A 24141-nucleotide genomic window follows, 5' to 3' on the forward strand; every position below is an offset into this window, starting at 1 on the left:
GAATTTGTTCATATATTGTTTTTCAAAATATAGTCCGGCCCCCCACATGGTCTGAGGGATAGTGGACCGGCCCCCTGCTGGAAACGTTTGCTGACCTAAAGGAACAGAGCTTCTGGTTTCCTGAATCCTGTTGTCCGGTCTAGGAAAGCTGTGGGCCAGGCTTCATTAGGGTTGGGGTGAAAGTTAAATTTAAAAAGAAATAAAAAGGGGGGGGGGGAAATGGTTGATTTTGCACTGAGCTCTGTGGGGCTTAGAGGACCCCTGAAAAAGTAGGGCAGGACTGGAGAAGGGATGGGCCCTCCCTCCCCAGGAGTGTTCAAACTGGGACCCTCTCCCTACCTGCAAGAAAGGAGGAGGTACCAGGACTGCCCCCTAGGAACCTCTGGGAATCTCCCTTTTTGTAACCTGATGTCCTGGGTTCGAGTCCTCCCTTCCAGATCAGCAGGAAAGCAGCTTGCACCCTATTCCATGGGGCAGCGCTTGAGACATTTGATGTTGGCTCTCATCTCTCTTCCAGGCTAAACAGCCGCAGCACATTCAACCGTTCCTCATCAGGCTTGGTTTCCACACTTGTCAATGTCCTCTTTAAACTAGGGTGCCCAGAACTGGACACAGGACTCCAGGTGTGGCCTGACCCAAGGCAGGATAGAGCGGGATTATTCCTTCCCTTGATCTAGACACTAGACTTTTGAGGACGCAGCTGAGAATAGTATTAGCCTTTTTTGCCGCTGCATCACACCGCTGGCTCATGTTACATTTGTGGTCCACCAAGACTCCCTTTTCACATGTCCTACTGGGAAGCCAGGTGTCTCCCCACTTTTAAAACTGCTTGGGTCAGAGTTTGGGGTGGGGCCTCAGGCCCACCCCCCCTGCTTCCCTTGGGTCACAGCGGTTCTCAACCTGTGGGTCCCCAGATGTTGTTGGACTACAACTCCCATCATCCCTGAGTTCTGGCCTGGCTAGCTAGGGGTGATGGGAGTTGTAGTCCAACAACATCTGGGGACCCGCAGGTTGAGAAAGGCTGCGTTGGGAGTTTGCGGAAAGAGAAATTCAGCCCCACCTGGAACCACGGCTGAATCCCCGAGAGATGCCCACCCAACCTGTTTAAAAACCTTGAGAGCACAGGATTTTAGAGTTGAACGGCGCTCCCAGAGGTCCTCTAGTCCAACCCGCAGGAATCTCAACGAAAGCATGCACTGAGGGGGGGGGGGAGAACGGACCTCCTGTGGCCCCGCTCCAACCCACCCTGGCTCCAAAAGGGGCAAGACACCCCCATTTCCTCCCCAGAACTTCACCCCACACCTCCGTTTTCCAGTTCTGAAAAATCTCTTTTATTTCCAAATACGATTGAAGCAAATATTGCCGTCAGTTCCCAACAGCAAAGAAGTGCGAGGCATCACGAAACGGGCCCAGGGGGGTTTCGGGGAACCCCAAAATATCCCCTCTCTCTGCAAACTGCTGCAGCGATTTTTTTGGGGGGGGGGGTCTTGACAGGAGAGCGCAGGCACTTGAGTGGGGTGGGGCGTTTGGCCACAAACGACACGGAGGCGAGACACGGGTTCAAGGCGGTTCCCTCTGAAGCAAAAAAAGCAGTACCCTTTTAGCATTTCTTTTTGCAAGGGGGACGACAACGACGACACGGGTGTATTTCCAAAGATAAGCAGATAAGTTCTGGGGTGCACGTTCTGCCCATTCCTCCCGTGGCTCTGCGCTATAACTCCCAGGGAGTTGTAGCGCAACACAGCGGGAGGGCGCCAGGTTGGGAAACTCCACCTTGCAGAATCGAATTGGGCAATTCGTTTCCCAGACTTACAGAGGTGGCCAAACAAACACCCCCCTCCCCCCCAAAAAACCCCAACACACGCGCCAACAAACACAGACACATACAGATCTTTGGTGGCAGGCAGATTAGGGCACTATTCCAGAGTTCTCCCATGGGGAAGGGGGGTAAACACCCCCAAAAAAGGCACTTTACGTCCAAAGAACTGCGGCCGAGGGGTGGGAAATTAAAGAAGCCAAAATTGCTATAGTGCAAAAAAACCCAACAATCGTGAAAAAATGATGTCGGCGACAAGGGAGGCCGGTTTGCGTCATCTTCCTTGCTGGCGGAATCAGGAATCTGAAATGAGAGAGGAAGGGAAAAAATAAATCTGTTTCAGGTACCAGGTCAACCGAAGAAAGGAACCCAGAGATGGGCGAAAAAGAGGTTTAAGGGGAATTATTATTCCTCCTGGTCAGCTTTCCCCCCCAGATACTTTGCACGTGCTCAGAGGAGCACTCTCCCTTCTTTCCCGTTGGCAGAGGGGTCTTGGAAGAGACCCCGGCTCAAGAGCGCAAGGCACAACCCAGCAGCCACAGGGCACTTAGAAATAATAATAATAATAATAATAATAATAATAATAATAATAATAATAATAATAATTTATACATACCCCGCCCATCTGGCTGGGGTATAAATACTGTCCTTAATTCTTCCAAACTCAGCCCCACAAGACCCTCCCCATCTCCGTAAGGGAGAGCGTTGTCCCCATAACCACGTCTCTCGTCCAGCAAGAAGCCAAGTTTCTGAGCAACGAATAAAAAAGGAAAATACTAAAAAAAAGGGGGGGAGGCAGTTGTGTGTGTGAGCCGGGATGAGACCGCAGCAAAGCTCTCCCTGGTATGAAAATTATAGTCTGGGCCCGACGGATTGGGAACAAGGTCCCAGTGTAATAAAAAAAGAAAACCAGAAGGCCCTGCACTGTGAGGGCCAGGTCCGCAGAAAAGAGCCTCAGAAGCTAGGAGTCTTCAGGATCAGGCCCCCCTCCGGCCTCAACTGGGAAACACGCAAGCAGGATTCGAACTCCTGGCCACTGGCAGCCCTCTCCTCCTCCTCCATGGATTTGTCCAGTCCTCTTTTGTGGCCATCCCTGCCTGCTGTGGCAGGGAGTTCCACAGTCTAACTCTGTGCTGCGTGAAGAGGGAGTTTTATTTTCTCTGCCCTGAATCTCCCCAAACGCAGCTTTGCTGGGTGCCCACAAATTCTCGTTTTGTGGGGAAGAGACGTTTCTCTGTCCGTTGCGTAATGTCATCAGCTTCTATCTTGTCGCACTGAACTCGCCTTTTCTCTCAACGGAAAAGCCCCCGGGCTGCGCGGGGGGGGAGGCGCTGTCATCATCGCAGGGGATGAAATTTAAGGATGGAAACTGGGGGGGGGGCAGAGAGAGACAGTGAGGGGGGGCTGCAAGAAGAGCTGATGGGAAGGAAGGAAGGAAGGAAGGAAGGAAGGAAGGAAGGAAGGAAGGAAGGAAGGAAGGAAGGAAAAGAAGGGAGGATGGGGGAGATAAATAGAGAGAACAGAAGAAGGAAAGAGGAAGGAAGGAAGGAAGGAAGGAAGGAAGGAAGGAAGGAAGGAAGGAAGGAAGGAAGGAAGGAAGGAAGGAAAAGAAGGGAGGATGGGGGAGATAAAGAGAGAGAACAGAAGAAGGAAAGAGGAAGGAAGGAAGGAAGGAAGGAAGGAAGGAAGGAAGGAAGGAAGGAAAAGAAGGGAGGATGGGGGAGATAAAGAGAGAGAACAGAAGAAGGAAAGAGGAAGGAAGGAAGGAAGGAAGGAAGGAAGGAAGGAAGGAAGGAAGGAAGGAAGGAAAAGAAGGGAGGATGGGGGAGATAAAGAGAGAGAACAGAAGAAGGAAAGAGGAAGGAAGGAAGGAAGGAAGGAAGGAAGGAAGGAAGGAAGGAAGGAAGGAAGGAAGGAAGGAAGGAAGGAAGGAAGGAAGGAAGGAAGGAAGGAAGGAAGGAAGGAAGGAAAAGAAGGGAGGATGGGGGAGATAAAGAGAGAGAACAGAAGAAGGAAAGAGGAAGGAAGGAAGGAAGGAAGGAAGGAAGGAAGGAAGGAAGGAAGGAAAAGAAGGGAGGATGGGGGAGATAAAGAGAGAGAACAGAAGAAGGAAAGAGGAAGGAAGGAAGGAAGGAAGGAAGGAAGGAAGGAAGGAAGGAAGGAAGGAAGGAAAAGAAGGGAAGGAATATGAAATAAGAGGGAGGGAGGGAGGGAGGGAGGGAGGGAGGGAGGGAGGGAGGGAGGGAGGGAGGGAGGGAGGAAGGAAGGAAGGAAGGAAGGAAGGAAGGAAGGAAGGAAGGAAGGAAGGAAGGAAGGAAGGAAGGAAGAAAGAAAGAAAGAAAGAAAGAAAGAAAGAAAGAAAGAAAGAAAGAAAGAAAGAAAGAAAGAAAGAAAGAAAGAAAGAAAGAAAGAAAGAAAGAAAGAAAGGAGGATGAAGGAAGATGAAGGAAGGAAGCAAGCAAGGAAGGGGGAGATAAAAAGAACAAAAGAAAGGAAGAGGAAGGAAGGAAGGAAGGAAGAAAGAAAGAGGAAGGAAGGAGTGAAAAGGAGGATGAAGGAAGGAAAAGAAGGGAAGGAATATGAAATACAATCATACCTCAGGTTACGAATGTTGCAGGTTGCACATTTTTGGGTTGCGGAATTACCGGAATGGGTTACTTCCAGGTTTCGGCGCTCACGCATGCGCAGAAGCGTAAAATGACATCACGCGCATGCGCCGAATCGCACCACACGCGTGTGAAGATGCGGTGCTTCAGGCTGCAAACGCTGCAGGTTGCGAACATGCCTCCCGCACGGATCACATTTGCAACCAGAGGTGTGACTGTAAGAGGGAGGGAGGGAGGAAGGAGAGAAAGAAAGAGGAAGGGAGGAAGATGAAGGAAGGAAGGAAGGAAGGGATAAAGAAAAAAAAAAACAGAAAAAGGAAGGAAGGAAGGAAGGAAGGAAGGAAGGAAGGAAGGAAGGAAGGAAGGAAGGAAGGAAGGAAGGAAGGAAGCGTTTGTGGCACATCCCAAAAAAGGAACGAGTGGAAAATAGCTTAGAGGAAAAGAAGGGCAGCCCTGGATCCGTGGTGGCCTGCAGACTGGATGTGGCCCCCAGGCCTCTCTATGTGGCCCTCGGGACCCTCTCCAAGGCCCCGCCCCTCGCAGGCCTTGCCCCGCCCCTTCCTCCAGTGATTTCCCCTGGGCCTTGAGCTTTGGCAGCATGGCAGGCGATGGAGAGGGGTGTGCAGAAACTGTGCCCCTCGCCATGAAGACGAGAAGGAAAGAATGGATGGAAGGGAGGAAGGAAAGAATTTGGGGGGGGGGAGAGAGGAGCAGCGGAGGAGGAACTTGCCCCCCCGCCCCCCGCTCTCCAGGGACGGCAAGGCGGCCTCAGCTGTCGGAGGAAGCAGATAAATATAGAGAGGAATTTTAACAGGGCAGGTGAGGATTTGGGGAGCTGGGGAAGAACGTCTTCTCTTCAAGCCCCCCAAACCGGGGGGGGGGGTCAGCATGCAAACAGGTTTCTCCCTTTCCTAGAGTGCAGCCCCCACCCTTTCCCCAACCAGAAGCTTTGGTTGGGGAAGTGGGGGGCCAGCCACCTACGAAACTCACATTTAGCGCAACGGGCTCTCAAGACGCGCCCATTTCGCAGCTGGGGAAAACCGAGGCTAAAAAGTGGAGCGTGCTCCTTTGTGGGCCAGCAGAGAGATCCCACTCTAGAAATAATCTGGTGGGGGCAGGAGGGGACAGCCAACGAATGATGGGAGATTTTGGGCAGATAAAAGTACTTTTTCGCATGGACTACGGAACTCCCTCCCACAGGATTGTTTGTAAAAGAGGACTGGGCAAATTCATAGAGGGGAGGGCTATCGATAGCCGCCGCCCACAATGGCCACGCTCTGTCTTTCACAATTTGAGACAGTGGTGTTTCCGAATACTTGTCCCTGGAAACCACAGGAGTGCTGGTCTTGTGTTCGAATCCTGATTTCGGGCTCTCCCCTGATGGGCATCTGGTTGTGGCCGCTGTGAGAACAGGGTGCTGATCTAGAGGGGAGCCCTTTGGTCTGATTCTGCAGGCTGTTGAAGAAATCTAAGAACTGACACCTCTCTCTTAAAAGCAGGAAAGGGCTTGTATTCTCTCTCTGGAGAGGTGGGGGGGGGAATATGGGGCTGGGTGATTCAAGCCTGACATGGTTCAGGGTCTCAATAACTTAAGGACCACCCTCTCCCCATATACAGCACCCCGGATCCTGCACTCTTCTACATCCCCTCCACCCCAGAGGGCAGCAACAAGAGAACAGCGCCTTTTTGGTGGTGGCTCCCATGCTCTCCACAGAGAGGCTCACATGGCGCCTTCATTACATATATTTTAGACACCAGGCAAAAACATTTCTCTTCAGAAGAATGGCAAGATGAAGATGATGGATTTTTTGGAGCTAGACGATCTAACCGGAAGAGTCCGCGACCAGAAGGAGGAGGAGTATCAGGAAGAGTGGATTAAATTTAATGATTACTTTGTTAAATGTGTTAAGTTAAATTAACTGAAAACAGCTTGCGGATACCTAATTGGCTTAGGATTTTATTCATGTTAAGGGATGAATTAATATGTTTAATTCCATGGGGTGAAGATCTAAGGATGTTAATGTTTAAGTTAAATTTTATAAGAATTGGGATTTGGAAAACCGTTAAAAGGACATGCAATTCAACCAAGGGGAAGCGAGGAAGTCACTTAATAAAGTTAATAAGTGTAATTTTCAATGTTATGATTTATGTTTGTTTGTCTTATGTGTTTGTTTTTAATGTTGTGAAAACCATTTTTTTTTTGAAAAAAATATTTTTTGCTCTAATCTATGGCCTGTTAGAGCTGGGGGGGGCGGGGGACTTTTCCTATGATTATTTTATTATTATTTATTATGATTATTTTATTATTATTATTACGTGCACTATGTTTTATTATTATGCTGTTATGCTTTTTATTACGGCACTCTGCAAAATGTGTTCTTAATGTTATACACCGACCTGGGATCTTTTAATAAAGGGCAGTATATAAACGGAATATATTATTATTATTATTATTATTATTATTAATTATTATTATTAGGCAGCCAGGGCAACAGCCCTGTTCCCCATTCTACCCACTCCGTATTTCTCCCAGGCAACTGTCATTCTATGGCGGGCCGCCTCTGAAGCAGGAAGTAATACAAAGGTAATTAATTTATAATTATTAATTAATCAATCAATCAATCAATCAATCTGTTGTGGCAATCAGCAGCCTTGGGTAGAGGCCAATGGGATTGGTCTAAGTCACCTTTAAGAGCCCCCAAAGCAAGCCAGTGACTAACACCCACATCATGTGTCGGGGAGTTCCACCTGCTAAGCAGAGCACAAAGGCCTCAGAGAGGGAGGAAAACGCCTCTTTTTGTGCTATTCCTGCATGGTTTTCCCCACTCCAACCTCTGAAGCCCAAATGCTTCTGCCGGTCATCTGAGGGGAGACCCCCACCCTAATTCTGTCCAGGGATCTTGGCCCTGCCAGGGTGGCCTTAAACTTAAACCTTTAAGCATTCACAGCTGCGAAAACACCTCTCCAAATTAGAGACCTGAAATGAAGATGAGGAAGGAGGCCGGCCAAGATTTTTCAACCCACGGCCAACTCCACCGTTTGCAATGCCAGAGGCAGCGGTGGTGCAGTGGTTAGAGCGCCGGACCAGAACCTGGGAGAGACCAGGGTTCAAATCGTGCCCCTCAGCCAGGAAGTTCACTGGGTGGCCCCTGCCCAGCTAGCCCACCAGACAGGGTTGTTGTGGGGATTAAATGAGGGGGGAGAGGACCGCATACTAAGAGCCTGCTGCATTAGTCCACACAAGACCCCCTCTCTCTTCCCTGCAGCTTCCAGCACCTCCACAAATTTGTCTTCTAAAGCCATCTGGGCTGCTGGCCGGGGCTGCTTGCTGTGGCAGGGAGTTCCGCAGGTTAACGGCGTGGTTCTTTTTTATCTGCCCGTTCAGGTTTTGTGAGATGCTCACGAGTTCGAGTGCCGCACGAGAGGGAGGAATACTTTCTTCCATCCATGCCTTTTAAGTTTACAAATTTCTGCACCTACTTGAGCTCCCTGGGGTGGAAAAAAGAGGGGATCTAATTTGCAATTGAATAAAGGAATATGCAGAACTGCTGTGCCCCTAGCTCAGCCCAAATGCAGAGCCAGACTTGGCTGCACACCTGCGTGGCATGCAGAAGGCCTCATGCTTCATTTCCCGACAGCATTTCCAGGTACCCCCTGCCTGAAACCCTGGACAGCTGCTGCTGCCGGCCAGTGTCTGCAATATTGCGCTAGGGGGAACCCAAGTGTCTGGCTGGGCAAGGGCTGCAGTTCAGTAGCAGAGCGCTTGCTAGACCTGCAGAAGGTTGCAGGATTCAGTCCTGCACTGCTGGCGAGGTGCCGCCCCTGCTGCCAGCCTGTGTCTGTAATATTGAGCTACCCACAGTTCTGTTGGCCTGCCTCGGGATAATGACGTCCCTCTCCTCCCCCCCCACGAGGAGAGCGCAGGGGCCACAAACTGGCAAGAGACACCTGGGTGCGTCGCCAGGAGTAATTTCGGACCGCGTTGTGCCACCAGGTGAGCCTCGCGGCAGGTGCGCCGCCAGGTAGGCGGCTGATAAGGCAAAGCAAACATGCCCCAGGCCTCGCAGGGAGGTTTGGAAATCACCGTGGTTAAGGAAGAAGCCAAACCCGACATTTTTCCTCGCTGGGCAGAGTAGGGGAGATGCTAGCCTGTTTCCCAAAATTTCCCGAAATTGCCGGAAAATGCTTAAAGGAGAAGAGGCAAACAAATGGTGGCATTGCAGAAGTTTGCAAAATTATGCCCGGCAGGGAGAAAAGGGATGGTAGTTTTCTGCCCTCTCTCTTGTAAGATTCGAACTCGTGAGCAGCCCACACAGCTGAATGTTGGAAGATGGAGGGGGGGGAGAGATATTTCAGTTGGGGAGGGTGAAGGATAATGGCTGAAGGCAGCCCTGTTTAGGGAAGCTTTTAATGTTTATTAGGTTATTGTATTTTAGTGTTTTGTTGGAAGCTGCCCAGAGTGGCTGGGGAAACCCAGCCAAATGGGCGGGGTATAAATAATAATAATAATAATATGTTGTTTTGTTGTTGTTTTGTTATTATTATCATCAGTTTCTCATTGTTTAATTGGTAGATTTCTCTGCATTTATTTTCAGGAGGGGAGGTACAGTAAAAAGCCCAATGGGTGATCAAGACGGAATTTTACTCAGTAAATATATTTTAGAGGTTTTCTCTACAGAGCCATGCCATTTGTAAATTTTAATGAATTGACTGCCTGTTCTTATGTTCTTTGTATACTGTGTTAGTTTTATGATGTTAGCCGCCCTGAGCCCAGCTATGGCTGGGATAAAAATAAATTATTATTATTAATGAGATTTCAGAGGTGATTGTTAACGACACCTGCTCTTTATTACTTATTAAAATGCATGTCTGCAAAAGGAAAAAGAAAAAAATGTTGGGAAGATGAAAGAAAGCACGTGGTTGACCTATGGAACTCATGTCCACTGGAAACAGTGACAGCCACTGACCTGGGGGGCTTCCGAAGAGGATGGGACAAACCCATGAAGGAGGAAGAGGAGAGGGCTCTCGATGGCTACTAGCAAAGCTGTCAACGTTTCCCTTTTTTAAAGGGAAATTCCCTTATTCCGAATAGGATTCCTCGAAAGAAAAGGGGAAAATTGACAGATATGCTACTAGCCGGAGTGGCTCCGCTCAGCCGGAAGCAGCGCTGCTTCTCTGAATATATAGAATGCTTTGAGAAAAATTAGGAAGGCAGAATATGGGGCAGAATCTCCTTCGCTGGAGGTTTTAAGCAAGAGGTTGGGTGGACCCACATCACCAGCGGTTCTGTAGCTGCGACTCCTTTCTCCGAAAAGGGGGTTGGTCTGGATGACCCTTCTTGGGGTGGGGTCCCCTTCCAGCAGTTCTACGGCCCCGAGCTAGCCAAGGGGGGTGTCTCGGGGTTCCCTCCTCTCCCCCCTGCTTTTCAACATCCACATGCAGCCGCTGGGAGAGATCATCAGGAGGTTTGGGCTGGGTGTCCATCAATATGCGGATGATACCCAGCTCTACCTCTCTTTCAAATCAGAACCAGTGAAGGCGGTGAAGGTCCTGTGTGAGTGTCTGGAGGCGGTTGCAGGATGGATGGCGGCTAACAGATTGAGGTTGAATCCTGACAAGACAGAAGTACTGTTTCTGGGGGACAGGAGGTGGGCAGGTGTGGAGGATTCCCTGGTCCTGAATGGGGTCACTGTGCCCCTGAAGGACCAGGTGCGCAGCCTGGGAGTCATTTTGGACTCACAGCTGTCCATGGAGGCACAGGTCAAATCTGTGTTCAAGGCAGCTGTTTACCAGCTCCATCTGGTACGTAGGCTGAGACCCTATCTGCCCACGGACTGTCTCGCCAGAGTGGTGCATGCTCTGGTTATCTCTCGCTTGGACTACTGCCATGCGCTCTACGTGGGGCTACCTTCGAAGATGACTTGGAAACTACAACTAATCCAGAATGTGGCAGCCAGACTGGGGACTGGGAGACCACATAACACCAGTCTTGAAAGACCTACATTGGTTCCCAGGACGTTTCCAAGCACAATTCAAAGTGTTGGTGCTGACCTTGAAAGTCCTAAATGGCCTCGGCCCAGTATACCTGAAGTGGCGTCTCCACCCCCATCATTCTGCTCGGACACTGAGGTCCAGCTCCGAGGGCCTTCTGGCAGTTCCCTCCCTGCGAGAAGCCAAGTTACAGGGAACCAGGCAGAGGGCCTTCTCGGTGGTGGCGCCCGCCCTGTGGAACACCCTCCCACCAGATGTCAAAGTGAAAAACAACTACCAGACTTTTCGAAGACATCTGAAGGCAGCCCTGTTTTGGGAAGCTTTTAATGTTTAATAGGTTATTGTATTTTAATATTCTGTTGAAAGCCGCCTAAAGTGGCTGGGAAAACCCAGCCAGATGGGCAGGGGATAAATTTATTATTATTATTATTATTATTATTATTATTGGACCTCCAAGCCACCGTGTCAAAGGAGAAGTGCCTGCCCCCATCTCTAGGGACACGGAGAGCTTCCAAGCTAGGAGCAGCAGTGACCTTTCTCTCCCTAACCCAAAAAATCACTGCATGTTTCTCAATCCCGTCAGGCTAGGAATAGACTTTTAACAGCCCCTAGTAAATGCTTCCGCGAAAAGCCTGCCTATTTACTCGGCAGAGGAGCAGCCAACGAAAGGAGAGCTTCTCCCTGGCAGCAGGTTTCATAGAATCGCTGAATTGTAAATTTGGAAAGGGGCACCCAGGGGCCATCTAGTCCAACCCGCCCCCCCCCCCAGATGCAGAAATCGCGGCTGACGAATCTCGTGACAGGTGGCCACCCAACCTCTGTTTAAATGCCTCCTCCGCACCACGCCTTTAAAGCAGAATCACACAGCTTTAAGCAGACGCGGCTTCCCCCCACAGAGAATCCTGGGAATTGTAGTTCGTTCAGGGTGCATCCTGGGAATTGTAGTTTGTTCAGGGTGCCAAGAGGAGACCCGTATTCTCATTCCTGAGATTCCCAGGGAGGAGGAATTGTAGGTTTGCGAGGGGATTACGCGAGTCTCCTCAAAAACCCCAGGATCTTTCAGAAACCGCGACTCCCAGAATCCTTTGAGGCCAGGGGCATTGATTGGTTCATGTCTTCGTTCCCAGTTTTATTACGTGTTTTGTGTTTTTACCTATGTGTTTTTATGCTGTGAACTGCCCCGAAACATAGGCAAATTGAACAAATAATGAAACGGAACGGCCGGACTTTAAAGCCACGCTGCAGAGAACGGCTGCATGGCGTATCGATAGATCGCCCAAAACCAGTTTGAAGTCCACATCGCGCTATCGGTTTCATAGTTTTTGACCTGGCAATGCATCACGAACCATGATGTGTGTCAGGGCTGCGCGACATATATCCTCCAAAACTGGTTTCAGGTCAGTATAGTGATATCAGTTTCCTAATATTTGATCTGGAGATATATTGCAAATCATGATGTTTGTGTGTTTTGCAAAAACCACAAAGTGGGGGAAACCGTGAAGACAGCAAATGTCTCCATGTAGCTCTGTCCTTATTTAAGACACTGCGATGCAGTGCTACCTTGGTTCTCAAACGCCTTTCTGGTTCCCAAACGCTGAAAACCCAAAAGTGTTCCAGTTTTTTAAAAAAAGTTTGGCAGCACTTTTGTTTTCGCTACTTATTTTGCGTTTTTGATTTTGAGGCTTTTTCGGTTAATTGGTTTTTGTGACTGTGTGGAACCCAGTTCAGCTATCATCTGACTATCATCAGTGCAGGTAAGAATTTTTGTTTCATTTTTATCATCACAACGCTGCCTTATTTATTTTATAGTACGTAAATTGTTTATTGCTTTCATTTTATGGATCAACGGTCTCGTTAGATAGTAAAATTCATGTTAAACTGCTGTCTTAGGGGTTGTTTTTAAAAGTCTGGAATGGATTAATCCGTTTTGCATTACTTTCTATGGGAAAGCACGCCTTGGTTTTGGAACGCTTTGGTTTTGGAACAGACTTCTGGAGCGGATAAAGTTTGAGAACCAAGGTACCGCTGTACAGTGGTACCTCTGGATGCGAATGGGATCCGTTCCGGAGCCCCGTTCACATCCTGAAGCAAACGTAACATGCGACTGCATGTTTTGCCGCTTCCGCACATGATATCATTTTGAGCATCTGCGCATATGTGAGCGGCGAAACCCGGAAGTAATGCATTCCGTTACTTCCAGGTCACCGTGGAGCGCAACTCAAAAATGCTCAACATGAAGCATACTCATCCCGAGGTATGACTGTACAGTGGTACCTTTGGTTACGTACTTAATTCGTTCCGGAGGTCAGTTCTTAACCTGAAACTGTTCTTAACCTGAAGCACCACATTAGCTAATGGGGCCTCCTGCTGCTGCTGGGCTGCCAGAGCACCATTTCTGTTCTCATCCTGAAGCCAAGTTCTTAACCCGAGGTACTATTTCTGGGTTAGCGGAGTCGTAACCTGAAGCGTCTGTAACCCGAGGTACCACTGTATACCAATATATTGCGATGTTCAGATGGTGGTACAAACAGGGTACCTGCCCGGCCTTCCCGCCGCCATCACTCACCTGCCCCCTCTGAGCTCGCCTTCTGCCCCCGAAGCTCCCCAGAGCGGTGGAAGTCGATGCTGGCATAGCTGTGGATCACCCCAGCTGGGGCGGGCACCGCTGGCAGCCGCAGGACAGGCGCCGCCTCATTCGCCAGGTCCAAGTCGATGTAGTTCAGGCCTGGCTCGACTTGTGCCTCTCCGGCCGGGGGCTCCACCCCATTCCTCTCCGCCTCGGGGAACGTCTCTGAGCAGTGCCGCCTCCTCCCTTGCGAGCGGGCACGTACCAGCCGGGTCCCGGGCGCCATCTCGGCATAGTTGTCGGCCGGCGGTGGCTGGGCGAGTCCCTCCGGCGCAGCCCCGGCCGACATGTTGATGTAGTCTGCGGCCGCCCAGGACCCGAACTCGATGCTGACGTACTCGCCAGGGCTGCGGGGCGGCGCTGCCGCTTCCCGGCAGGCGAAGAGGGTCCGGGGGTGTCCGCCCGCCTCCTCCAAGCTGTCGGAGCTGGTGGACGAGGACCCAGAGAGGTGGCGAGGGTCGAAAGGGCGCAGCGCAGCCTCCGGGACGTGCTTGAAGGAGCGGGGCAGGGACAAGAAGGGGGCGCCGCCGGGCAGAGGGCTGCGCTCCGGCGGGGTGCTGGAAGCCGAGTGACTGGCGGACGACATATCCATGTAGTCGCCGCCGCCGGGGGATTTCACCCACCGGGCCGCGCCGTCCGGGGAGCTGCCGCCACTGGGGGACATCAGCATGTAGCCTCCTCGCTCGCGGGACGGGGAGGCACTGCCCGGCGCCATGGGCACATAACCGCGGTCCTCCGTGGGCACGCCAGGCAGCATGGCCATGTAGCCGGGGTCGGACCCACGGAGGTTGAGGCCTTCCGGGTAGCTGGCGGAGATGGCGGGCGGCTTCCTCCGTGGCAGGGCCTCCTTCTCCAGCGCCACCGGGGGCAGAGAGGACCGCTTGTTGGCCTCCGCCGCCGCCGCCCACCGTGCCAGCGAGGCGCTGTCCGGCGATGCCCTCTTGCCCATGGTGACGTAGTCTAGCTCACCTCCCACCAGCAGGTAGGCCAGGGGGTCGGGCGTCCCGGCAGGACGGCATTCGCCCGGGCTGGAGCCGCCTTCGTCCGACGAGACGGCGCTGTAGTCGCTCAGGGAACTCGGCTTCCGCGGCCCGGGCACCTTCTGCGCCCCAGGCACGTGGGGAAGGCAAGGGGTGCTCTCCGGGCGCGGGCGCCAGAGGAAGCTGCCCTGGCCGGCCGGAGGGTTCCCCGGGTGCTGCCGCCGGGTCGGCACCGAGATGGGCGTGGAGGCCAGGGGCTGGCTCTTGGCACGGACCCGGAAGTCGTCGCTCAGCGCCTTCATGGCCTCCAGGATGGTCTCGTGCATGTTCTGCGCCACTACCAGGTCCTCCACCTGCATCCACAACTCGCCGGGCCCCGTGGCGGCCGAGCGCCCCACCTCCATGAAAAAGTAGTTCTCCGAGTGGCCGCAGCGGCGGACGCTGAGCAGCTGCAGGACCACGGCGGCCACGTCCGAGTTCAGCCGGACAAAGTCGATGGTCTTCTCCGTCAGGCAGAGGAGGTAGACGCCGGCCAAGTTGCGCGTGTGGCCCAGGCCCCGGGGGCGCAGGCTCACCTGCCAGACCTCCTTGAAGGGCGGGCGGGGGGAGGAGGCCGAATCGCAGCCGAGGGGCGCATTTCCTGCGAGGGGGGGGGGGGAAACGAGAGAGAGAGAGAGGAAAAGGCAAGTGAGAAGGAGGCTGTTGAGTCAGCTGCAATTCCTGCCTTGCAGGGGGTTGGGCTGGATGACCTTTGAGGGGCCCCTCCCAGCACTTCTATGAATCTGCAAAGAAATACCGTATTTTTTGCTCTATAAGACTCACTTTTTCCCTCCTAAAAAGTAAGGGGAAATGTGTGTGCGTCTTATGGAGCGAATGCAGGCTGCGCAGCTATGCCAAGAGCCAGAACAGCAAGAGGGATTGCTGCTTTCACTGCGCAGTGATCTCTCTTGCTGTTCTAGCTTCTGAGACTCAGATATTTTTTTTCTTGTTTTCCTCCTCCAAAAACTAGGTGCGTCTTGTGGTCTGGTGCGTCTTATAGAGTGAAAAATACGGTATTTTTTTTCTTGTTCTCCCCCTCTAAAACAAGGTGCGTCCTATGGTTGGGTGCGTCTTATAGAGCGAAAAATACGGGTAATTGTACAGGGGGAAAGTACCTCTGAAGGTCTTTTGGCCAACTCCCTGCAAGGCAGTAATCTCAACTAAAGCATACATGGCGGTGCATAGGGAAGTTCCTCTCTCATAACTCAGAAGGCACACCAACCAAGCCGAGTGTTGGAGGGTTCAGCACAACCACGGAATTGTAGAGCTGGAACGGGTTCCAAGGGTCATCTAGTCCAACCCGCTGCAACGCAGGGATTTTTCACCCAGCGTGGGGATCAAAACCTACAACCCTGAAATGCAGGGTCTCGTATCCCAGCTCATAGTAGCGGGAGACGGTCCGGGTCCAGGCCAGGTGGAAATGAGCAGAGGTACTGCAATCGAATCCCGGACAGACAGCCATTCCACCTCCGCTTAGAAACCTCCAATGAATCATAGACCTACAAGTTGGAAGGGGTCCCTGAGGGTCATCTAGCTCAACCCCCTCCAGCAAGGCAGGAATCCTGTCCGCAGCCGTCCCTGGGTGGCCGCAAACTACCAACCTTCTGGTTAAAAGCAAGATGCACTGACCCTAGGCAGAGAAAAGGAAGCGTACAGTTGGACTGTGGAACTGCCTGCCACAGGAAGCAGGCGTGACCAGCAACCTAGAGGACGGGACAAATTCACAGAGGAGGAGAGAGCTGTTGATGGCTATGCCCTGCCCTCCACAATTGGGGTCAGCGGCGCTTCTGAGGACCAGCTGCCGGAAGCCGAGACTCCCCCAGGAAACCCCGCACATCCCACCCGGACTGGCCGAAAGGATCTGGCCATGTGGCAAGGAGTGCTTTGGTTATTCAGTGGGCTGGAGGGGGGGGGGAGGAGGACAATGGTTGGGGGGCACAGAAGGTGAAGGCAGTGGGCGGACGGAAAGAGAATCGGGTAAACAGACCCAAAAACAGCCGGGCGCCCTGGCAACAACTGCCATGCGCACGTCACCTGAAAGGAAGGAGAGGGACCGGTTGCCGGGGAGATTGTGGCAGGATAATTCAAAGCCCCCCCCCCCGCCCGCCAACCTGAGGTTAACTACGGGGTTCGGGAGAGAGCAAATGTTTAAGCTAAACAGTTCGGGGAAAAGTCGAGGGGGAGAAGAGGACGGAAGATGCTCAGAGAGAAAGGTGTTGCAGGTCCAGCTGTGAATCACAGACCACTGCGCCCCCCCCCCCAGTTCCCAAAGTAGGGGGGGGGACGGGGACAACAGGATTTAATAGGGAGGGTTGTGCCAAGAGGCAAGGGGGTGGCAGAGGTGTAAAATCCGAGGAGTGTAGAGTCGGAAGGGGCACCCAAAGCTCATCTAGACCAACCCCCCTTGGAAGGCAGGAGTCGCAGCCGACATTGCAAACGACCACCAGGCTTCGATTAACGGACTCCGCAGAATTGGATAAAACGACAGGAAGGATTCGAAACCGGCGGGACCAGAGATTCGCAGAAGATATATACGAACGATTTGAAGAGCAACTGTAGTCAACAAATCACGCTAGTAGATTTCGTACAGAGAAATATATATGAAACATTGCAAAGTAGAGAAAGAGCAGAGATATTAGTTACGAGATTTAAATGTCAGGAATGTATATGAAGTGAATAGATTGGGAAATTTTCAGATTGATGGAAGTCGGAAAAAAACCATGCAAGATGTAAAAGTATGTTTTATTGCTGCCGAAAATGATATATTAAAAAAACTAATATTTTTTTTTAAAAAATGACCACCAGGCTTCGGAAAGCCGGCTGCAGCTGGGTTGCGCTCGCGCCTTTCGCCCGGCCGATTAAATCACGCTGGGTTTTTAATAAATGCACAGTTACCCATTGCCGCTTTTGAGTTTTATCGTTCGCTTCCTTCGCGGGCCCAGTGCAAAAGCACCGCTCAGGATAATGGGTTTTCTGCAAGGGGCGCTGAGGACGGGGTTGTGGGAGCAAGGTGTGTGTGAGGGGGTAGCTCCTTGCCCCCCCCCCACCAAAAAAGGATGAAAAAAGGGAACTTCTAGTCTGGACCCAGAACTCCCTGTGTGCCAGGAGAACCCAGGAGTCCTGGGGCCTGCCTCTCTCTCTCTCTCTCTCCCAGGAAAATCAACCTCCCCCCCCCCAAGGAATAGTATGGGGGGGGGGAAGAGGAGAGAGAGAACATTATGTACCAGGCGGCGCATACCAGCTGCGCACACAAACATACATCTCCAACACCGCAAGCTGCAAAATTGGAAAAGAGGTTTTGCAAGGAAGCACAGCCTGCACCCAGAAGAATTCTTGCAAGGGGAGAAGGTTTTGGGTGACACCCCTGTTCGCCCCATCGGGAGCAAAGTTCAGGGCAGGCTCACACCCGCCGAGGCCAGCGCTTGGCACGGGACCCTCCTGACCCAGTTCCAAGGTTTGCCCGCAGCCAGTTCCCTCCTCCCTGGCAAGCCGGCCCCACATGCCACGCCTGGAGGGATCTGGGCCAGGATACGGCTGGCTGGGCTGCAGAGATCTAGCCCAAAGGTCCCGGGGAAACCTTTGCTCCCAAAGCAGCCGGGGGGAGGAGAGGGACGCCATTATCCCGAGACAGGTCAAGAGAGCTATGGGTAGCTCAATACTGCATGCACTGGCTGGCAGCTGCGCTTGCACCTCGCCAAGGGGAGTGTACTGCAGGATGGAATCCTGCAACCTTCTGCAGGTCTAGCAAGCGCTCTGCTACTGAACTACAGCCCTTGCCCAGGCAGACACTTGGGTTCCACCTAGTGCAATATTGCAGACACTGGCCGGCAGCAGCTCTCCAGGGTTTTAGGCAGGGGGGGTCTGTCTCCCCCAGGAAAGGAACCATGGGGCCTTCTGCATGCCAAGCAGGTGTGCAGCCAAGCACCCTAGGAACAAATCAAGGTTCTATCCCTCATTGTTCTGGATTAAATGAGGACATAGGGAGCTGGGGCTGAGACAGACTCTAGGTCCATCTAGCTGGATATTGTCTACACTGGCTGGCAGCCTCCCTGGCCCAGACCAACGAACGGCGCCTGCAGAGCAACAACACCCTGGGAGCAAGGAGGAAATAAATACCTTGGTTAATTAGCAGGGGGTGAACAAAAAAGGTTATGCAGGGAATCACGCAAGGGGAGCAAAGAGCAATGGTTAGAGCAGCCTTCCCCTAACCTGGGACCCTCCTGCAGGCTGGGGCTGATGGAAGTTGCCATCCAAAAAAGCTAGAGGGCACCAGGCTGGATCAGAGCACAACAAAACGGGGGGTGGCAGCATTACAGGGTGGGTAGGGGCCTCCCAGAGGCCATCTAGCTGAACCCTGTGGCCTGCAGAGTGATTGTGTGCTTGCCCATCTGTGAAATGGGCTAAAGGGACCTCTGAGGACCATCAGGGTCTCTGCCCTGATCTTGGGCTAGGGGACTCATTGAATCCCAGTACAGTGAAGGTGAGAGGGACCCCCAGGGGTCATCCAGCCCACCCCACTGCCATGCACCCCGTATCTCTAGCCCTGTCACCTGCTCCCACCTGGAAGCGAGAAAAGTAGTCCCCCAGTCAAGAGGCGTGTGTCTTTCCCAGCCCTACTGGGATCAAACTGGGAAGCTTCTGCATGCAAAGAAGTTGATTTATCACATTTATATCCCGTACGTATCTGCCCTCCCCATTTCAGCCTCGTGACAACCACCCTGTGAGGTAGGCTAGCCTAAGAGCAAGTGACTGTCCCCCCCCCCAGGCACACCCTGGGCTCTCCCAGGTCCTAGGTCCAGTGCTCTAACCACTACGCAACACTGTCTCTCCGAAATAGCTGGAGGGCACCCAGGTTGAGGAAATCTGGCCTGGGCATCTGAATTAAGATGCAGACGGTCACATGCCGCACAGAAGCTCCGTCACCACTGTTTTTGTGGAACAACACTGCCCCTCCAGGAACCCCTGGGGGAAATCACTAAACCATAGATTTGGAAGGGGTTCCCAAAGGTCCTCTAGTCCAACCCGCTGGGTCGGCGGAATCGCCAGTTTAAAGGGTCGGAAAGCAAAGACACGCCTCTGCTGGCGGCGCTGGAAAAGCCCCCCTTGAGTCGAAAACGTGGGCTTGCGGGAAGAAACAGACTGAAGGTAGCTTCGGGGAGTAGAGCCTCCATAGCTCAGCAGGGTATAGCGTCTGCCACTCGTGCAGAAGGCTCCCAGTTCAACCCCTGGCAGTTATCATTAGGCATGGGTCTACCCAAAACCAGAGAGAGCTGCTGCCCGCCTGTGTAGGCAGTAGTGCGGTAAATGCACCAGCGGGCCTGAGAGGCACAAATACAAGATGGGTGACACCTGGCTTGAGAGCAGCAGTACATGTGAAAAGGATCTAGGAGTCTTGGTTGACCCCAAACTTGACATGAGCCAACAGTGTGACGCGGCAGCTAAAAAAGCCAATGCAATTCTGGGCTGCATCAATAGGAGTATAGCATCTAGATCAAGGGAAGTAATAGTGCCACTGTATTCTGCTCTGGTCAGACCTCACCTGGAGTACTGTGTCCAGTTCTGGGCACCACAGTTCAAGAAGGACACTGACAAACTGGAACGTGTCCATAGGAGGGCAACCAAAACGGTCAAAGGCCTGGAAACGATGCCTTATGAGGAACAGCTAAGGGAGCTGGGCATGTTTAGCCTGGAGAAGAGGAGGTTAAGGGGTGATATGATAGCCATGTTCAAATATATAAAAGGATGTCACATAGAGGAGGGAGGGAGAAAGGTTGTTTTCTGCTGCTCCAGAGAAGCGGACACGGAGCAATGGATCCAAACTACAAGAAAGAAGATTCCACCTAAACATTAGGAAGAACTTCCTGACAGTAAGAGCTGTTTGACAGTGGAATTTGCTGCCAAGGAGTGTGGTGGAGTCTCCTTCTTTGGAGGTCTTTAAGCAGAGGCTTGACAACCATATGTCAGGAGTGCTCTGATGGGGTTTCCTGCTTGGCAGGGGGTTGGACTCCATGGCCCTTGGGGTCTCTTCCAACTCTATGATTCTAGGGAAGGTTTACGGCTCGGTGGCAGGACACCTGCCTGGCATGCAGAAGGCTCAATCTCCAGGGAGGGCAGGGGAAAGACTGCCAGCCAGTACCAGGCAGTATTGAGCTAGGTGGGCTGATGGCTGGCGCTGTATAGCGCTTCCTATTGCATCGCTCGTGTAAGCAAGCCACGCTTCTGGTGGAGAATTAAGGTCCCAGGGCCAATCCCTGGAGAGCCACTGCTGCCAGCCTGTGTGGGCCATGGCCTGATCTGAACAGCAGCAGCAGTAGCAGCACCTTAGGAATAAATAGTAAAAAATTAAGAACCCCCCCCCCCAAGACATGTTTGGCTTAAAAGGCTGAAGATACTCCAAGAAAATAAGGAGAGCCCACCGAGATGGGGATCCTGTTTGCACAGTGGCCAAATACCCCTTATAATTAAGGAATTGAGATAGACTGTCCCTGGGCCTGGAGGCTCCACAACAGCATCAGAACAGCCCTGCTGGATCAGGCCAGGTAGCATCCTGTCCCCACAGGCTGAAAAATTGCCTGTGAGAAACCAGCAAGGAGGATCTGAGCAAGGGAGGAACTCAAAAGCAGCCACTGACCGTTCAAATCCTGCAGCAGGGAGTTCCAGAGTTTAACATGCAGGAATTCCCCCCCAGCGCAGGCCAGGCGGAGTGGCATGGGTCAGGGGGCACAGCAGCTCCTCGCCATGCCATGCCACCACGATAATCGCATGCCACGCCCCTGCCAGCGTGGACCCCCCCTTCCCACTCACCCTTGGAGTGCAGCTCCACCAGCGCCGCGTACCACGCCTGCTGCTGTTCCGCGTCCTCAGCTGCCACTCCGAAGGTGCCGTCGCGCCCGTAGAGCACGATGAGGTGCCTGTGCCGGGCGTCTGCCCGTTTGTTGACGTTGAGGGCGCTGGCCAGCAGGTAAGTCCTTTTGGGGCGGGGGCAGATGCCCCCCGCCCGGAACTTCTTCTCGTTCTCATAGTACTCCAGGCGAGCGGGGCCTCGCTCGCTGCCGCGCCGCAGGACGAAGAAGCGACGGCGGTGGGACTTCTGCTTGCGCAGGTAGCCGCACAGGTGGACGTCCGAGAAGGCAGCGTCGGCAGTGGAGGGGTCCATGGCTGCGGGGACTCTAGAAGCCCTTTGCCCAGCGCATGCCAAGGCCCGGGAGGGGGAAATGAACAGGGCAGACTCTCGCTAAAGCAACAGATGGCACAGGAACATCCAGTGTGATGCCCTGAGTACCAGATTTCGAGCACGTTATGCACACAGAGGAGGGCAGTTTGGGTGCCAGGGACCTGGCAAGCCACACCCAGAGGACCCCAGGGCACAAAGGGGGCACCGAACAAAGAGTGGCTGGCCAATCTGCAAAGGAATGAGGAGCCCGGCTACGTGCCCGTGTAAGCAACAAGAGACCACCTTTCAGGGGTGTCGCGCGACGGGAAGAGCAAAAGGTCCTTCTGAAGCTGTCCGGAGAGGTTTGGAGAGAGGAGGAAGGCTCACATCGCAGGAGCAGCCGTCATTCATCCCTTGCAAACCGGAGAGAGCCTCAGCCAATCGCTTCCAGGACCCATCCGCCCACCAGGTTGGCACAGAATAGCTTCCCTTCTCTCAGGCTCAGGTGTCACCAACTCCCTCCAGGTGCGAGATTTAGTCCATTTCTTCTTTCTAGAGGAAAACATACATACGTCCATGAGTGTGTCAGCCAAGTTCTTCCAAGTTGCAAAGTTACAAAAATGAAGAAGGGGGAAAAACGAACGGCCAGATGCCGAAATCGTGTTTGTAACCTGGACAGTTTTCGCAATGATCTTTTTCCCCCACGCCAAAAAAAAACCCCTTGTTTGCCTTGGAAGGAGAATCCTTTTCCAGCAGACAAAGTCTCCTTTTTTTTTTTTTGCAAAAGCTACCGCTTGCAGTTTGATTCTAATAAAAATCACATGTGAAGAGAGCAGGCAAGGGAAAATAAATCATCGCAGTTTTTTCCATGGCAAGTGCGGGCGAGCGAGTGTGGCGCTCTCTGGACGTAGGCAGCTGCTAAATAAAATAAAAAATGTTTACGCTCAAACTCCCAACCCTAAAAGAAAGGGGGGGAATGGATTCATTGCAAAAAAAGTCTTTCAAGGGGCCATTATTATTATTATTATTATTGGGATGGTAATACGGAAGGAATGGAATCAGGTCATGTGGTCCCTTGACTGGCCAGGAGGAATGTTTATGGGTCTCTCATTAACCTGGGCTTGGCGTGGGGGGAGAACATTTTAATGTGCTTTCTAGGCACCCCCCCCCCAGCCCAGCAGAGAACTTCCAGAGGGGTTTTTGCATCATCCCAAATCTGCAAATCGAAAGGGAACTTTAACAGGGAACATCTGCTCCGAAGGGAAAAAATGTCAACCGCAATCGTTGGCAAAATTTGGGATTGTGTGGCAAACTTCAGAGCTTAGTGCAAGTTTGCAAATTTCTCTAAGGCGAATTTGTTTTCTCTAACGCAGAAAACAAACAAAAAAATATTTTCTTCCATAAAAAAATAGGTGTTGGAACCACCGTGCAGAGGCGGCTCTGAGCCCTAAAGCAAGGAAAACAGGGCTGAGGCACCCCAGAGAACAGATACGGCGACTCCCGTACCCAAGTGACACATATACACGTGAACAGAAAATAAAAGTCGCCTTTAACCCTGCAAGATGAGGCTTCTCGAGGAATGCATTCCGAAACGACAAAAATGGGTGAAAGGCGGGCGCGGGGGGGGAGGGGGGTTAGAATTGGCCAGTTTGACACACATGCGCGGAGAGGGGCGACTTTTTTTTTTTTTGCCAAGTGTTTTGCAAGAGCGGGGGGAATAGGGAAAGCTGGCTTTTCAAGCGCAGAAAACGCAGCTGGCTTTTAAATAAATAAACAAGTCAAGCCTCCGATTCGCTCCCAAACCTTTTTTCCAGGGGAGAGAGAGAGAGAGAGAGGAGGGGCGCGCGCGCGCTCCAATGGTCACCCCAAGATCTGCCAGAAAAACCAGCAGAGGAGGAGAAAAATGTAGGGCGGCCAAAATAACAACAACTTGCCAGCCGCTTCTTGAGTCAAGCAGGAAAAACAAATTTTATAAAAAGGGCTGGGGAGGAGTGCGGGATTTTAGGAAACCAGGGATTTCCCCCCCCCCTCTCTCTCTCCACCCGCAAACACACAGGCGCGCGCCCAAGCGCACCTTCCTCTCCTTTTAAATCGCAATTAAACCTCCTGCTGCAAGGCGCAGCTGCCATTAACCTGGCCGCGGCTTGCAATCCTGCTCACCCTTCCGCCTCTTGCCTCCGCGCACCGAAGGGCTGCAGCTGGTGGGTTGCAAGGGGTTTTTTTTGGGGGGGGCGCTCCCCTCTTGCAAGCTGCAAGGCTGATCCTGCGCCTCTTCTCTGCACACCGACCACGTGCCTCGCCTTTCTCTTCCTTCTTGCAGCAAAGAAACTAGGACCTCCTCCTCCTCCTCCTCGACGTCTGGGGTCTTTAACTCCGCTCCCGGGTCCAGAGATTTGGAGAGGCTGGGCGCGCCCGTTACGCAGCGCGGCGCGGGCCCAGCAAGGCTCCTGCGCGCCCCCCCCCTCCCAGGCTGGTTTATCCTCATGCAAACTGCAAACAGACCCACATGCCCGCCTGCCCTGCATTTATACCCAGCGCTGCCTGCAGCCGGCGGGGCGAGGCGGCGGCGCGGTCCTAGCGCCCGCGGGGTCTCGGAGATGCGCGCGGCTTGCGAAGCAGAAATGCGCGCCCTTTGGCAAAAGACGCCGACTCCCCAGGGCCCGGCAGGGGCGGGGAATATATATATATATATATATATATCGCGGGGGGTGTCGTGTTTTTTTGTTTTTTGTTTTGCACGCGAGGCAAAACCAGGGGCCTGATCCAGCTCTGAAATAAAAGGGGATTTGCGCGAGGGAGCCTTGCTGGATCGGGCCCGGGATGCGTCAGATCCTGCAGCCTTGTAGATAACTTCTCCTTCACTGGAGGCTTAAAGTACCGGGGATTCTTTAGCAGTGTCAGCGGGTTGGGCTGGATGACCCCTGGGGATC

General features: G+C 52.7%; 1 protein-coding gene across 5 annotated transcripts; it reads right to left on the minus strand.

The window, feature by feature from the left end:
- Positions 1-1234: 1234 nt before the first annotated feature.
- On the minus strand, positions 1235-23811 carry LOC309355728 (insulin receptor substrate 1-like). 5 transcript variants are annotated; one of them, XM_081886816.1, is made up of 4 exons: positions 23397-23811; positions 20863-21763; positions 12980-14659; positions 1235-2119 (listed from the first exon to the last, which is right to left on the minus strand). In XM_081886816.1, exons 2-4 carry the CDS (start codon positions 21212-21214, stop codon positions 2112-2114), a joined length of 2040 nt encoding a protein of 679 aa, XP_081742942.1. In that variant the 5' UTR covers positions 21215-21763; positions 23397-23811; the 3' UTR covers positions 1235-2111. The 5 variants fall into 5 exon arrangements, with proteins under 5 accessions (XP_081742942.1, XP_081742939.1, XP_081742941.1 ...); XM_081886813.1 differs by having other exon boundaries at positions 23372-23811; XM_081886815.1 differs by having other exon boundaries at positions 23345-23811.
- Between the last annotated feature and the right edge of the window lie 330 nt (positions 23812-24141).

This window comes from Podarcis melisellensis (genome assembly GCF_964234715.1).
Source record: "Podarcis melisellensis genome assembly, chromosome: 13".
Classification (NCBI taxonomy): Eukaryota; Metazoa; Chordata; class Lepidosauria; order Squamata; family Lacertidae; genus Podarcis; species Podarcis melisellensis.

Excerpts from the sequence above, each read along its gene's own strand:
- LOC309355728 (XM_081886816.1), bottom strand. The coding sequence starts at position 21,214 with ATGGACCCCTCCACTGCCGACGCTGCCTTCTCGGACGTCCACCTGTGC. Across the intron at positions 14,660-20,862 it reads GGTGGAGCTGCACTCCAAGG|GAAATGCGCCCCTCGGCTGC; the intron begins GTGAGTGGGAAG and ends CCCCCCTCGCAG.